Source organism: Ylistrum balloti, unplaced genomic scaffold, assembly GCF_031769215.1.
Source record: "Ylistrum balloti isolate Yb309-2 unplaced genomic scaffold, AGI_CSIRO_Ybal_v1 Utg369782, whole genome shotgun sequence".
In the NCBI taxonomy this organism is placed as follows: domain Eukaryota; kingdom Metazoa; phylum Mollusca; class Bivalvia; order Pectinida; family Pectinidae; genus Ylistrum; species Ylistrum balloti.
Window position 1 is genome coordinate 391,948 of NW_026781970.1, and position 13,323 is coordinate 405,270.

Sequence of the window (13,323 nt, forward strand, 5' to 3'; positions counted from 1 at the left end):
GAATACTCCATCCCATTTCAATTACTAGTTTGGTGCCTATAGGAGATTAAGATGCTTCCTTGAAACTAGAGAACCTGAGTTGTTGGTGTCTTGAAGTCAAAGAATGTCCCTTTACTCACTTTAGTCAAGTGGCAGGGTGTCTGACCTGAGACTGAAAGGTTGGTGGTTCAAGTTTCATAAGGACGAGGTATTTTTCATTACTCCCTCAAAATGTGACACCTTTATTAGTGTTTAATTTAAATGTTGTAAATAAGATGTAGGCAAAGGGAAGACTGATAAAAGTGATCACAAGTGCTTTGTGATATTGTACAGATATGGAAAGATAAAAATTCTTAGTTTCATTTTATTATACTAAATTTCAAGGAATGTATTTTACATCTTTCTTTTTATTTCTCAGGTTATATTTCTTTTTTTCAAAAAACCTGTAATATAAGCTGAAACTGGGAATATAACCTGACAAACTTGTGAAATAAAAAAAATGTAAAATAAGCTGAAATATAATAGAATAAAATGTCCAAAGAAAGCATATGCTTAAATTACCGGTGGCAATTATGTTCACACAGCAACAAAAATGGGCATGTTATTAACCTCATTCAGTAATTGCAGTATCATCTCAACATTGGTTTCAAACCGCTATATATATTCGTGCAGCCATTCTGTAGAACTGTTTAAAGAGAATTATCAAACTATGTCACCTAAAACCTGGATAATTTAATTTGGTCATTCTAACATTCCATGCATCCTGAAAGAAACAAAATCTGTGACTAAATTCATTCATCATAAAAAAGGAATATTTTTTTCATCGGCCAATTTGAGTTCTTTTTCTTAATATTCATGTTAACATGTACAAAACATATGATAAGATAAGTTTATTTTTGGTTCAGGACTATCAGAGTCCTCTCTACCTGACTTTCAATAAACAAATGAATACAATTTTTCGAATACTTCTAATTCTATCCGATATACATGTCTATTGATGTCTAATATCTAACTGTTGCGATGTGAAGGAAAGTTCTTGGTTTTCTAGTGATTATCTTGCTTATTTCTAAAGCGTCAACATTTAATGCTAAACGATCTTTTCTGGCCGTCCCTCTTCCCAGATGTGAAAATAACCCACCAATTTATCATGTGAAAAAAATAGTCCCTGAATAATAAGCCACTAAATGATATAATGTACGAGATGGGTCACCATCTCGTATATCATATCCTCGTCCGCTGGAAGACCGAAAAGTTTATAATAGTGGACAAAACCCCCGTTCAAATAAATAGATAATATCATATCATTTAAACGGACAGATGTGTGCTGATCAACAGCTGGACATTTCGTCAATGTCTTTAATTACATTCTAGATCGATCAAACAGCCCTTGGACATAAGTTATAACTGATGATTCATGTATGTGTATGTCATTGATTTATCTATAACACGTATCATATAACCATAATCAATATAGCTTTCAATGAAATGATATAAATCAGTTTACCAGTTATAATCTTGATTTTCAAGGAAACGGGAAATCTACTCCTTTAAACCTCGCGCCTGACGTTGACTAATCAACGCATCTTTCACAAAACCGAATAACCAATCAAAATCGTCGTAATGACAAGCGGAAGTTGGTATAATTCAAGATGGAGCAGACAGTAAACTCTTTAGAGTCGATGGTAAGTGATAAAATATTCTTTCTTCTGTAGCGCTCGAGAATTTTGATTTAATTCCGATTTGATTTATGATTACTAGCTGGTCGTAGGTGTCCATGCCCTCTCATTATCATTGCTATTCTATGCTAACCAACCATTAAAATACATATGTTTATACAGAACTTGTACTTTCATTTTCACCCAAATCAAAACAATGTGAAGTGGTTTAATTTGTTTGCGTTTTGTAAACAAAGCCCTTTGGACTGAATGAGAAGATTGGCTTATCCATTATACTTGAATATTTGTCGGTTATTAGCTATTGAAAAAAGTGTCTGGAACAATGTCCACCACAGCTGTTTCTTGTTTTCATCCCTCTCTCTTTCTCGCACTTCATTTTAGCGGTCTATCTAAAACGCGTCAATAAGCGACAATACGAGTCTTCAGAAATGTCTTTTTAACTTCTTGGGAAAAAAGCGACATCAGAACACATAATGTTAATATTGCCATAACGCACCTATGTACCAAGTTTCATGTTAATATTTGGGAAAAAAATGTTTGAGTTAGGGAGATTTGAAATTGACTCGATCATCGGCTTTACACATGTATATTGTGTATCACAGCCTCGAGCAGAGTCTTTAAACTATATATTTTGAAATACTTTTAAAAAAGTAAGTGACTTCAAAAGAAATATGTTGTTAATATTATTACAATACATCATTAAAGGACATTTCATGTCATATATGAACAAATGGCTATGTATTGTGATTTCACTTCAGTGAGACTGAGAGCTAGGCACGTGTTTTCACAAAAAGCATGGGTTAAAAGTCCAGTATCTTCAGGTTGTTTATTTCATAATACTCCATAAACTTAATGACATGATAAAATATATGTTTCACATAGGATCATAATATACCTATATATGTCTATACTTTGATGTTGCTATTTATAAATTTTGTTGAGTTATGGAGAGTCAAATCATCCAAGATGGTGTTCATGTGTAACCACATAGACACTAGTAGAGAGTGATATGTTTGTGAGGATTAAGAAGTTGCATGTTTCTTCCAAATTTCTGTTAATGAATTTTTTATGCACTCTACATGTGTGGAAATTGTCAGACATCAGTAAGTTGGTGAATAAAATTCTGCTAGTCCCTTGTACAAACAACCTTTTTAGGGTCAACTACACAAAAGATACTTTAAAGGAACAACAGCCTTCTAAAGAGAAATGAAAAGCAGATGATGCTAGATTGATATACAAAACATAGATAAAAATTCTAACATACACATTTCACATATTCACTTTATTATGACAATAATGAATTTTCCTTGAACTATTTGTATTTCAGTTTACATGAATAAGTAATTTTTGTCATACATAGTCTCTCTAGATTGTCCATTTAACAATATTTACAAAACAATATGTGTCAGAGCAAACCATACATTTACTCACACAGTGAAGTCCAACACAAATGTAAGTAGAAGTCACCCATTACTGTATTCTCAACATTGAAGTCACCATGATTTGGTAATTTTCATATATGAAACAGAAATTGGTACATTAATATATTATTATTATTATATTAACAACCTATCTTTTGATATTACTGAATTTATTAAATATTTCGAAATATATACTTTGAAGATGCTATTTTCAAGTGTGATAATTCAACTCTCCCAAATTCAACCATTTTTTTCAAATAGCAGTATGAAACTTGATATGTTGGTATAATATGGTCATACTAAGAACATATTTTTTAATGTCGATACTTTTGATGTGTATTTTTAATAATACAGCCTGACGACATTTGGGTTATGGTGAAGTGTATGTTTACATACACACATGCTAAGCTGTCAATCTCACTGTAATTAAAATCATCATAACTTGGTCATATTTCATATATACGCAACTGTAACTTGATACACTAGTGTATAATGATCATATATATCTTTTGATTTTGTTAATTTTAAGTATTTTCAGATAGTTTGAAGATGCTACCTGTGATTGTGATATGCAATACACAGTGTGCCATGGACAATCAAGAAAAATTTTAATCTCCCTAACTCATTTAATTTTACAACTATCAACTTTCAGACGATCTTATTCTGCTTGTATTTCTGGCATCCTCTGTAAATGCCTGGTTCCTTCAGCCCTTCATTGTTTGATTGCCGATTTTCATCAGCATCAAGTTGTTGCGAACTATCCTCGGGTGTTTCAATCTAGAACAATGACATCCTCCACTTGGTGGATCAGTAGTGGTGGCCAACCACTACTCAATGGATTCTGGCTCCAGCATTTGTCATTCTTACAGTGCCATATCCAGCATGATGTTCTCTCTGCTACTTCACCCAGTTTCTTCAAGGCCGCCAATTTCACCTTCCCCAACATTCAAAGTTGTTGCTCACTAATTGAGCCGAAAAAATTTAGCAGCTGGCCTTGACTGGTTTAGCCATACTCTTCATCTTCTCTGCAGACTGCTACTAGGTCTGCATACACAAGATTTTTTCTCTTGTGTACCGTCTACATTGAGTCTTTTTGAATGTGTTGGTTTGAGAACCATATCGGGTCAGAATGTGTCCACAATGGATAGGAATAAAAATTTCCCATCAAGGTCCACTTGCAGCTTCCAGTCCCTTTCTCTGTCCATCAGCAATGTGCTGGCCAATCCTCTACCCTCAGCTGATTCACCTTGCTTCACAAAACCGCCAACATTTGTTTTGATGTTGCTAACTTCATTAAGTATTATAAACATATTTCTAAAGATGCTCTACAGCAGTTGTTATCCCTTATCTTTTGTACATTTTGACATTTTTTAAGGTAGACCCCATATTAGGCATGTTTGGGGTATGACTTTGTCTTGGCCAAATTCTTTTGGATAAAGCTTTCTATTATGGTGTTCACAATTACTGAGTATAAGGATGCTAAACCTTTGCTTAAACGTTTGTAGGGATCAAACATAGATGTTATGAATTCACATTGTGAAAATAAAAGAACTTGTTCCAAGTTTTTGAGCTCCATCCTTATGAACGATTATAGACGTTGTTTGTGAAGGCCACTAGGGGACACATTTTGCCTTTAACAAAACTCATTATGTTTTATATATATGATGTGTTTGCAGTTCCAGAAAGCAGAATCTGATTTGAATTACTTGTCGAGGAAGATAGACTTTGAGCTTGGACAGAAAAATAAGGTATTACCAGCAAAAACATATGAATTACAATAGATTTTTCATATAAGAGTGTTCCTGTATAATCGCTCAGGAGATTTCGATCTGGTTTCAATGTACTTTGTTGTACAAAAAAGTCTGTTAGTCACGAAGTTTTAATGCTAAAGCTAAATGAAGAAAAATCTGTTGAAGTTCATGGTTTATAGTAGAGCACTGCCTAACTGTCATGGCTATTGGACTTGTTTACATGCTCTCATATCAATTCAGCAGGACACATATACATATACCAGTAATACATAGTACACAGATTTGACAAGAATACACAGGATGTGATGCAAAATTGGGATAATGAAAATTTTTGTACATGTATATATACATTCATAACCTTCACACCCATTTTGCTTTACACTCAAAACTCAAGGTCATGATGACTGTTCAATGTTGAAGCTGGACAACCAAAAATGTACATACAACATTTCTTTATTTTGAACTTTGAAACTTTTTCATAACACACATGCATACTGAGCTGAAGTTGAGACCACTGATGTAATTTATGTAACTGAATACCACCCTTTACATAAAATGACCTTTCATTAATATTGATTATTAAAACCTAGCACTTAAATAAAATACATAGTGTTGTATTCATATAAAGAATTATGCAGTACAATGATAAACAAATAAAATAAAATCATTGTGATAATTATTTTGGAAGCAGTGTAATTTCATGGATAAATTTTGTTTTAGACGAATCCAGCTCAGTTGATCGAAAAAATTTCAGAAATCAAAAAGGAATATGGTGATTTGGTGAAGGAAGCAACATCTATACAGGAGGCACAAAAGGTAGCTTGTTTTGTCTTGTCAATGATTAGTTGTTTATCGTATCAAAACACTTGTTATTGTTTATTGTTCAATACTAAGTAATGTATGTACATGTACCTTGCTTATTTGGCATATAGCTCTTCCATGGTAACAAACCCACCCATGTTTTAATGTTAAGTGAAATTATAAATGAGGTCTTACTTGCCTTGTCCAAGAGATTTTGAATAACAAATAATTTATTTTGGTGGTTGGTCCCGAGGGCTTATTGGGGGAAAATGTTCATAGGTATATTTTTCATAGTTGTGGGCACATTATTTTGTTTTGCTTAAATATGTTACTCTTTTGTGGACACGGATAAACAACAGTAATTTAGTATGAAGTTGTATATCTGTAGTAATATTATTCGGGTCAAGTTTTGATTTGGTTATGGCCAATTAATTTTTCAAACATACCGTAAATATTCGCGTATAGTGCTCACTTTTTTAAGCTGAAACTGTCGTGTCAAAAAGGGGGTGCGCACTATACGCAGGTACATGCCATTCCTGGGGTTATCATTCCCGAGTTCTGCATCCGCCATATTGGATTACTTCCCTTCACATAGTTATATGTAAAAGTCGTCGGTCTTATATGATAGTTTGGAGAAAAACAACAAAAAAATAAAATAAAATAAATTTCGAATGTTTTAATCATTTTTAGCATTACGGTGAATCCAATTTTTTTTCGTTTCCCGTCGGTCTTACTATTGGTCGGGGCTATATGAATGCCTCATTTTGATGATGCCATTTCACATAAATCGGACAGCCCATCTATGGTATCTATGGTCATTTCACTCAAGAACATTATAATGATTTAAAAATTTTACAAAATGGCAACCCAATAATGGAGAGCCATGTCTAATGGTCTTACATTTCATATGTTTGAATCTCTTGATATCATATGATGAACATAAAAAGGGGAAAAAAGGGAAAAGTAGGGAAATAGAAGTCTCTCATAGAACTAATAAAGAACATTGAATTGTTGATACCATAATCCCTCTGGGATCTCTTGTTGTATCCAATTTTATCATCTGTAGATAGTCTATCACATTATTCAAGAATTTAAGTTGAAGCACACTCAGATATAGGTAATTTCAATCATTACTCATGACAATATAATTTGAGTTGATATCCACATTCAGTAATGAATCATGTGACATATTATGACATATACGATAAACAAGAAAAATATGGCTTTCTCCTCTGTCTGGTGTAATGTATGATCTGAAAACTATTTCCTCCCCAGGAAGCTGTGGAGTATTTCAGAACACAGCTGATGGCAGCATGTCAGTTACTTCAAACCTTACAGCACCAGACTGGAAAACAGGTATAGTTATACATCAGTCTTCATTCTTCAATAACTATCACATACATCTTTATATGATTTGATGATAAAGTCAACATGAAAATGGCTAATTTTATGTGTTTATTTGGCACATTAATCATGGAAATATAGCTTGTATATCTTTATGTCTTTTGTCACTATCCTGTTATTTTTTTTTTTATAATTCTGACGAAATTAACCACAATGTATAAAGACAGAATCTCACCTCACCTATCCTCTTCATGCCCACTGGTAGATATTAGACAGAACCTCACCTCACCTATCCTCTTCACGCCCACTGGTAGATATTAGACAGAACCTCACCTCACCTATCCTCTTCATGCCCACTGGCAGATATTAGACAGAACCTACATAAGTTGTTCTTGGAAAACTACCTGAAAACACGTAAATATAACTTTAATTATGTGAAAGTTGTTTACTCAAAAAATATTTAAAGTATGTAATAACCAGGCCCTTAAACAGATGCAAATGAAAACTTTTGCTGAAAGAATAGTGTTTATATTGCTAACATCCAATACTAAATACATGGGTATGTATTTCAAAACTTCAAAAAACGTTAATGTACTGAAACTTGTATTAAATGCATTTGAGATATATCATGATAATGAAAAACAGGTGCATGATTCCACACCCTAGACCCCACACTACTCAAGGAAATATATTGTAGATATCATTATACACATACCAGGGTTGGAGGACCGTGGGAATGGCAATTCAAATCAGTAATGCTAAATCATTATATCATTGATAGAACATATACATCTCCATTAACTACTGTAATCTGTTCACCTCATGCTTTTGTCATATGGTGTCAAAACTATAATATCATATATTAATAAGCATGTCATATTTTTATCATTGAAGAACAGAAAATATAATCAAAATATATCTCATTCAACATTATGGAAAAAATTGGAAAAATTAGACACTGGCTGTTGTACAGTATCTTTTATAATATATAAAATATATCAAATAATGATACACAAAAAATGATAACAAATTTTTTTAATATAACTCAGTGTGATTCTTCATAAAATAACTCAAACTTGGAGTTACAGCTATCCAGTTGTGCATTTAATCTTCATGTTAGATAAATATTGTAATATAAGGATGGTGAAAGACCAGAGGAGCTGGACAGATTGGAGGCCATTCTAGGTATTAAATTACCCAGTAGTGCAGACAAGCCTGTGGCTGATAGTAAAGGCAATGACGAGGAATCCACCGGTACAAGTGTGTCCAACACATCGCCTGAAGTACCTGAAGAAAACTCCAAACCAGCTGTTTGTACAGGTAAATAGTCAAATTGTCTTGGTTCTGTTACTTGTGCTATGTAACAAATTATTTCATTTGAAGTATTGACATTCCCTTAAGTGTTGTCACTTGTACTGCAAAGATGACCCTAATTGTTTACATGGTAATAAACCTAGTAAACAAACAAAAGTCTTAATGATACATTTTTGATAGTGTTCCCCTCCCGTATCCCATATCTCCTCTCTCAAGACCCTGCAGGGGCTATCCATTTCACAATTGAAAATTCCCCCACCTAGACAACAACACCTCTAAACTTGGAAAATGATTTCAATGAAACTACGTAGGAATGTTGGGGAACATGTGTAGATTTGTAGAGCTGATTATTTAGCAGAAATTTTGGGTGCTATGATAACCAGGTCACTGTACACAGGTTTTTATATAAATGCTATATCTGTGGCCCATTCTTTGATTCTATTTGAACTAGGTCAATTGCTATAGCTAATTATATCTCAGGGTTTTCCATATGAGCCGGTCGCCGGCCAATTTGACAGCTAGACTCCATTTCCGTAATAATGTGTCACATCTAATTATGACTACACAGCCTACTACTAACAAAATTATGGAAAACCCTGATATCTTATAATTTAACATATTGTTTTCAAAACCGTTATTATGGAAACATATTGGAGACTTTTAATTGGTTGAAATTATGATATTAAGTTGTAAATTAGTAGAAAAAGTTTTTGGGGGATGATAAATACAATGGTTCCATTTTGGAAAGAAAAATAGTTGTTGCCATGGCGACCAAATGAAAACCTCTTGTAGGAATCTGTTCGACAACCCCTTTTGAACTATGTTAATAGGACAGGAAGGGGATATTAGTCAGCCATCTTGGCGACAGTACTTGACTTGACATTTATGTCTTTATAACAGAAACACAGTTGTCACCTGCATCACGACGTGCTGATTCTTCAGAATGTCAAGATATCACACAGGAGGAGTTTGAGTCTGTGTCAGAACTGATCAGGGGCAGATGTAAATTGGCTGATGTAAATACTGTAAGTATCTTGTACTCCAGGTTGATTAAGTTAGTGTTGATAAATAACTGATGTTAGGTCAGTTATACTTTAATCACTTCAACTTCAAGAATACTTTATTTTGTGAATTAACCACTTCAGACTTATTCATAAGTACATGAATTTGCAAATGGTGATCTAGGAACGACTATTAATGAGTGAATGATGGGTTATCAGGTATGTAATGGTAACCAAATCAGCAGGGATGTCATCAAGAATTAATTTGTACAAATAAGCGTGATGGATTTGAATTTGCAATTGGCTTTCCTTGCACATTAATGCAAAAATAAATCCCAGGTGAAATATATGTGATATAAACTCTATACCTACACTGTTTGTGATGATGATTACATATAGGATATTTAATAATGTCTTCAGTAATAACAAATATATTTCACCCGTGTGGCTAATATTTTGGTATCTTTCATGAGTTCGAAGAACGAGTGAAAGATACCAAAAATATTAGCTACACGAGTGAAATATATTTGTTATTACTGAAGACACAATTAAATATTCTGTTTATTACATTTTCATCGCAAAAATTAACCAAAACAACGACAAACTTATGATAACTATAAAATGGGTAAGTTGACCATGCTTTTTCCAGACACTACTCACTCATTATACAACGATGTTGTGCACGGCAAACAATAGTCCATTTTATGAAAAATCAGTAAAAATATACAGACTCATAAATAAATCATAATAAATGTTTATTTGTGTTTGGACATGGATTTTGTAATTTATTGATGTCACTTATACATAATAAAATGGTTTAAACTTTAACTGAAAAAATAAAAACAATGTTTGATAAATTCTTCCGTGCATGAAAAAGTATGGCGCCATCCTAGTCGTTGGGGTATATTTGTATCGGGCTCTTTGATTGGTCAATCCTCAAAGTGATATTTTTTACTAGTGAAAAATATAAATGAAAAAAGTGATATTTTTCACTATCACTTTTATCAGTTTGAGATATCCCTATATTTCACTGCTAAAAATGTAATAAAATTATCATCTTGAGGCTTTTTACCTTAGCATATCAATCTTGCTTCTCCTTCATGTGTCTTAGTCTCTGCTATGCCTTATTTCCACCATGTGTCTAACATGTTTCTTCATGTGTCTTCTATTCTTCATCTTCATTTTCCTTATGTCTGCTATGCTTCATGTCTACCTGTCTTTGCATCTTGTCACATATCCAGGTGTCTTATGTCTGCCATGCTTCATTTTCAATTCTTTGTGTCTGTGATGCTTCATCTTCATGTGTCCTAGATTCTACCATGCGTCCTTGTGTCTTCCTTGATTCATCTCCTTGTGTCATTGTGCCTTCCTTGATTCATCTCCTTGTGTCATTATGTCTTCCTTGATTCATCTCCTTGTGTCATTGTGTCAACTATGCTACATCTCTGCCAATCCTTAGTTGTATAATGTCTCTAGAGTTTTGTGATGGACATTTTAACATGACATTCATTTTTACAGGTATATCGTGTTCTCTGGCGGCATTTTAAAGAAGAAAATAATAGGTAAATATTGAATTCTTGAGATTAATGACAGCAGGTAGATCTAGATTTTAGTTACAGTGTGAGATTTTTAACTAGCCTCAGGCCTTTTATTCATCTTTGATATTTGTGTAGTACAATTAATTAGTAACAAGTTGATATTTGTTGATATATACCCCATTGGTTTGAAAATTAATAAATTGTGAAGACAAACTGTTTTGAATACAACTATACACTGGTACGTTAAATTTTCTCAGCTTATTGCAATTTAAACGTATGTTGCCATTTAATAGCAAAAATTCAATACGAAGGGAAAATTTTCTTTTGATTCAGAGGAACCAGAGGTGATTAATCTGAAATTATGATCTCTGCCTTGAGATGGCTCAAGATAAGATTTACTGTAATTTAAGTCCTAATTGAGTGTTTCTTGATTATCATCAAAATTTAAATGAAAAGAAAAAGGACCCTTTTTTATCTACCGTGGTACCCCGGTAGTAATTAGGTAGTTTGTTTGTATAGATATGAAAAAATAGGCTGTAAAATGATATAAATGAATTTGCAGCAAACCACTTAATCCTGGAGAGATGTTCAAGATGGGTTTGAAGGTGTCAGGTACCACTGGAGAGGCAAAACTAAAGGTAAATGAATTACATTCTCTATGATCATATGATGACTTAATTGTACAAAATGGTCACTGAACTCAAATTTTGGTTGACAGTTAGTTATTATGATAATTATCTTCAGAGTGGATCTTCTGAAGATCTGATGTTTCTGGTGACACCACACAAGAAGGTTGAAACAGTCACCCATAAGATTTTAAATCTTACTCTCAGAATCAAAAGATGCTTGTTGTCTTGACATTCAGAACATACATTTCCTGTTAGGTTACCTGACCTATAGGGTCATGTTGATTTATTCACATCATGGTTTGTCCATTTTCATCTGCTGTGCTTAAATATTGCCTATAAATGCTACTCCTCCTTATCACCTGAGTAGATTTCAACCAAAATTTGATGTGGAAGATTACTTGGGGTGGGGTTGGAGATAGGGGATATAGGGCCAGGAAAGGAGGATCAAGATTAATGTTTTCTTTCAAATGCTATACTTTCTAAACACCTGATTGGATTTAAACCTTTTAGTTTGAAACATCATTTGGGGAGAGTAATCATTTCTTAAACAAATGAAATAGTTCAGTGCCCAGGGACAGGGGATGGAGATTCAAACTTGAATTTAGCTATATATTTGCTTTAAACACTGATCTTCAAAAAACATCTGAGTGGATTTCAAACTTTGGCCTGAAACATCAGGGGAGACAATCATTTCCTACATAAATGATATTCATTTACATGAGATTGTATGAAAATTCAGATCAAATGTTTTTCCTTTCAAATTGATATTCTATTAGTGGCTAAATCCTCTTGTGTTTCATCATCAAATGACCATTAAGGCCCATAGGCATTTGTATTCTTTCCTGTTATTTTATATCAACTTGAAAATGTGCCATTGATATTTGATGAATTGTTTTTTACTCATTCACAGATTCTACGGGCATTGAAACTGTGCACCATATCAGCAAATAAGGAAGTGAAATTAGTGTGAAAATTACTTCTTCTGGTCAGTTAGGAACAAACTCAAAAGTTTGAGAATATAGATCTTTGTTGATCTAGATGTAAAGCTGCAATTATAGTGAGATTTTTACAAGTTACATTTTGCTTTGAAGTTTTGGGGGTAAAACTACCTCCAATTGCAAAGGTATAGTAATTTTAATCAGAAGTGTATTGTGCAATGAAATTACTGGTATAAGGTTTAATATTCCAACCATTCTTGCTTATCAGTTCTCATCTTATTAGCTCCCTAGACCAAAGGGCAAATTGATTTGTGCTACGGTGTAACATCTGTTGTCCATTAGGTATCAACTTTCATTGACTTTTCAATAGCCAGGAGACACAGGGTCTCGACATTAGGCAAGTGACATGGTTATATGAATGCCCATGACCTACTTTCTAGGTCATAGGGGTCAAATAAAACAATCAAACTTCTGTTGAACTGAAAAATCATAGAAAAATGACATGTCTTCCTTGGAAGAAGTCTGACAATGTTGAATAGAAAAGTGCAAATTTGTTCTACCATGAAAAACACATGAATCTAATAAATTTTACCCTGACTAGCTTGTAACGTTACAATGTGTTTGCAAACAGTGTATGACAGGTGAGCTATGCAGGCTCTTTAGGCCTCTTGTAATGTGGCTGCAATTCCACAATTAAGAAATTGTGATTATGTTTGAACAAGAAGACTGTGTAAAGGATTGGAACAAAAGCATCTAATGAGAGTGTTTTCCATGCAGTAGGTGTAGATGGAAAATATAAATATTCAACCAGAATTTTCATACCTCTACCAGGATGTTGTACTTCAGGATACAAACTCTAATTTTTTTACATTTATGCTGAAAAATTTCCTAGGATGCTGATACACATTGACCTCATTTTACAAGATGCCAT

General features: G+C 33.4%; 1 protein-coding gene across 1 annotated transcript; it reads left to right on the forward strand.

Moving 5' to 3' along the window:
* Positions 1–1,628: 1,628 nt before the first annotated feature.
* Positions 1,629–13,323, forward strand: LOC132544136 (spindle and kinetochore-associated protein 2-like). The gene is made up of 9 exons (XM_060207707.1): positions 1,629–1,661; positions 4,753–4,824; positions 5,548–5,643; positions 6,904–6,984; positions 8,112–8,292; positions 9,187–9,311; positions 10,806–10,849; positions 11,388–11,463; positions 12,365–13,323. The coding sequence occupies exons 1-9, from the start codon at positions 1,629–1,631 to the stop codon at positions 12,422–12,424; spliced, it is 768 nt and encodes a 255-aa protein (XP_060063690.1). The 3' UTR covers positions 12,425–13,323.

Excerpts from the sequence above, each read along its gene's own strand:
- LOC132544136 (XM_060207707.1), top strand. The coding sequence starts at position 1,629 with ATGGAGCAGACAGTAAACTCTTTAGAGTCGATG. Across the intron at positions 5,644-6,903 it reads CTATACAGGAGGCACAAAAG|GAAGCTGTGGAGTATTTCAG; the intron begins GTAGCTTGTTTT and ends TTTCCTCCCCAG. Across the intron at positions 9,312-10,805 it reads AATTGGCTGATGTAAATACT|GTATATCGTGTTCTCTGGCG; the intron begins GTAAGTATCTTG and ends TCATTTTTACAG.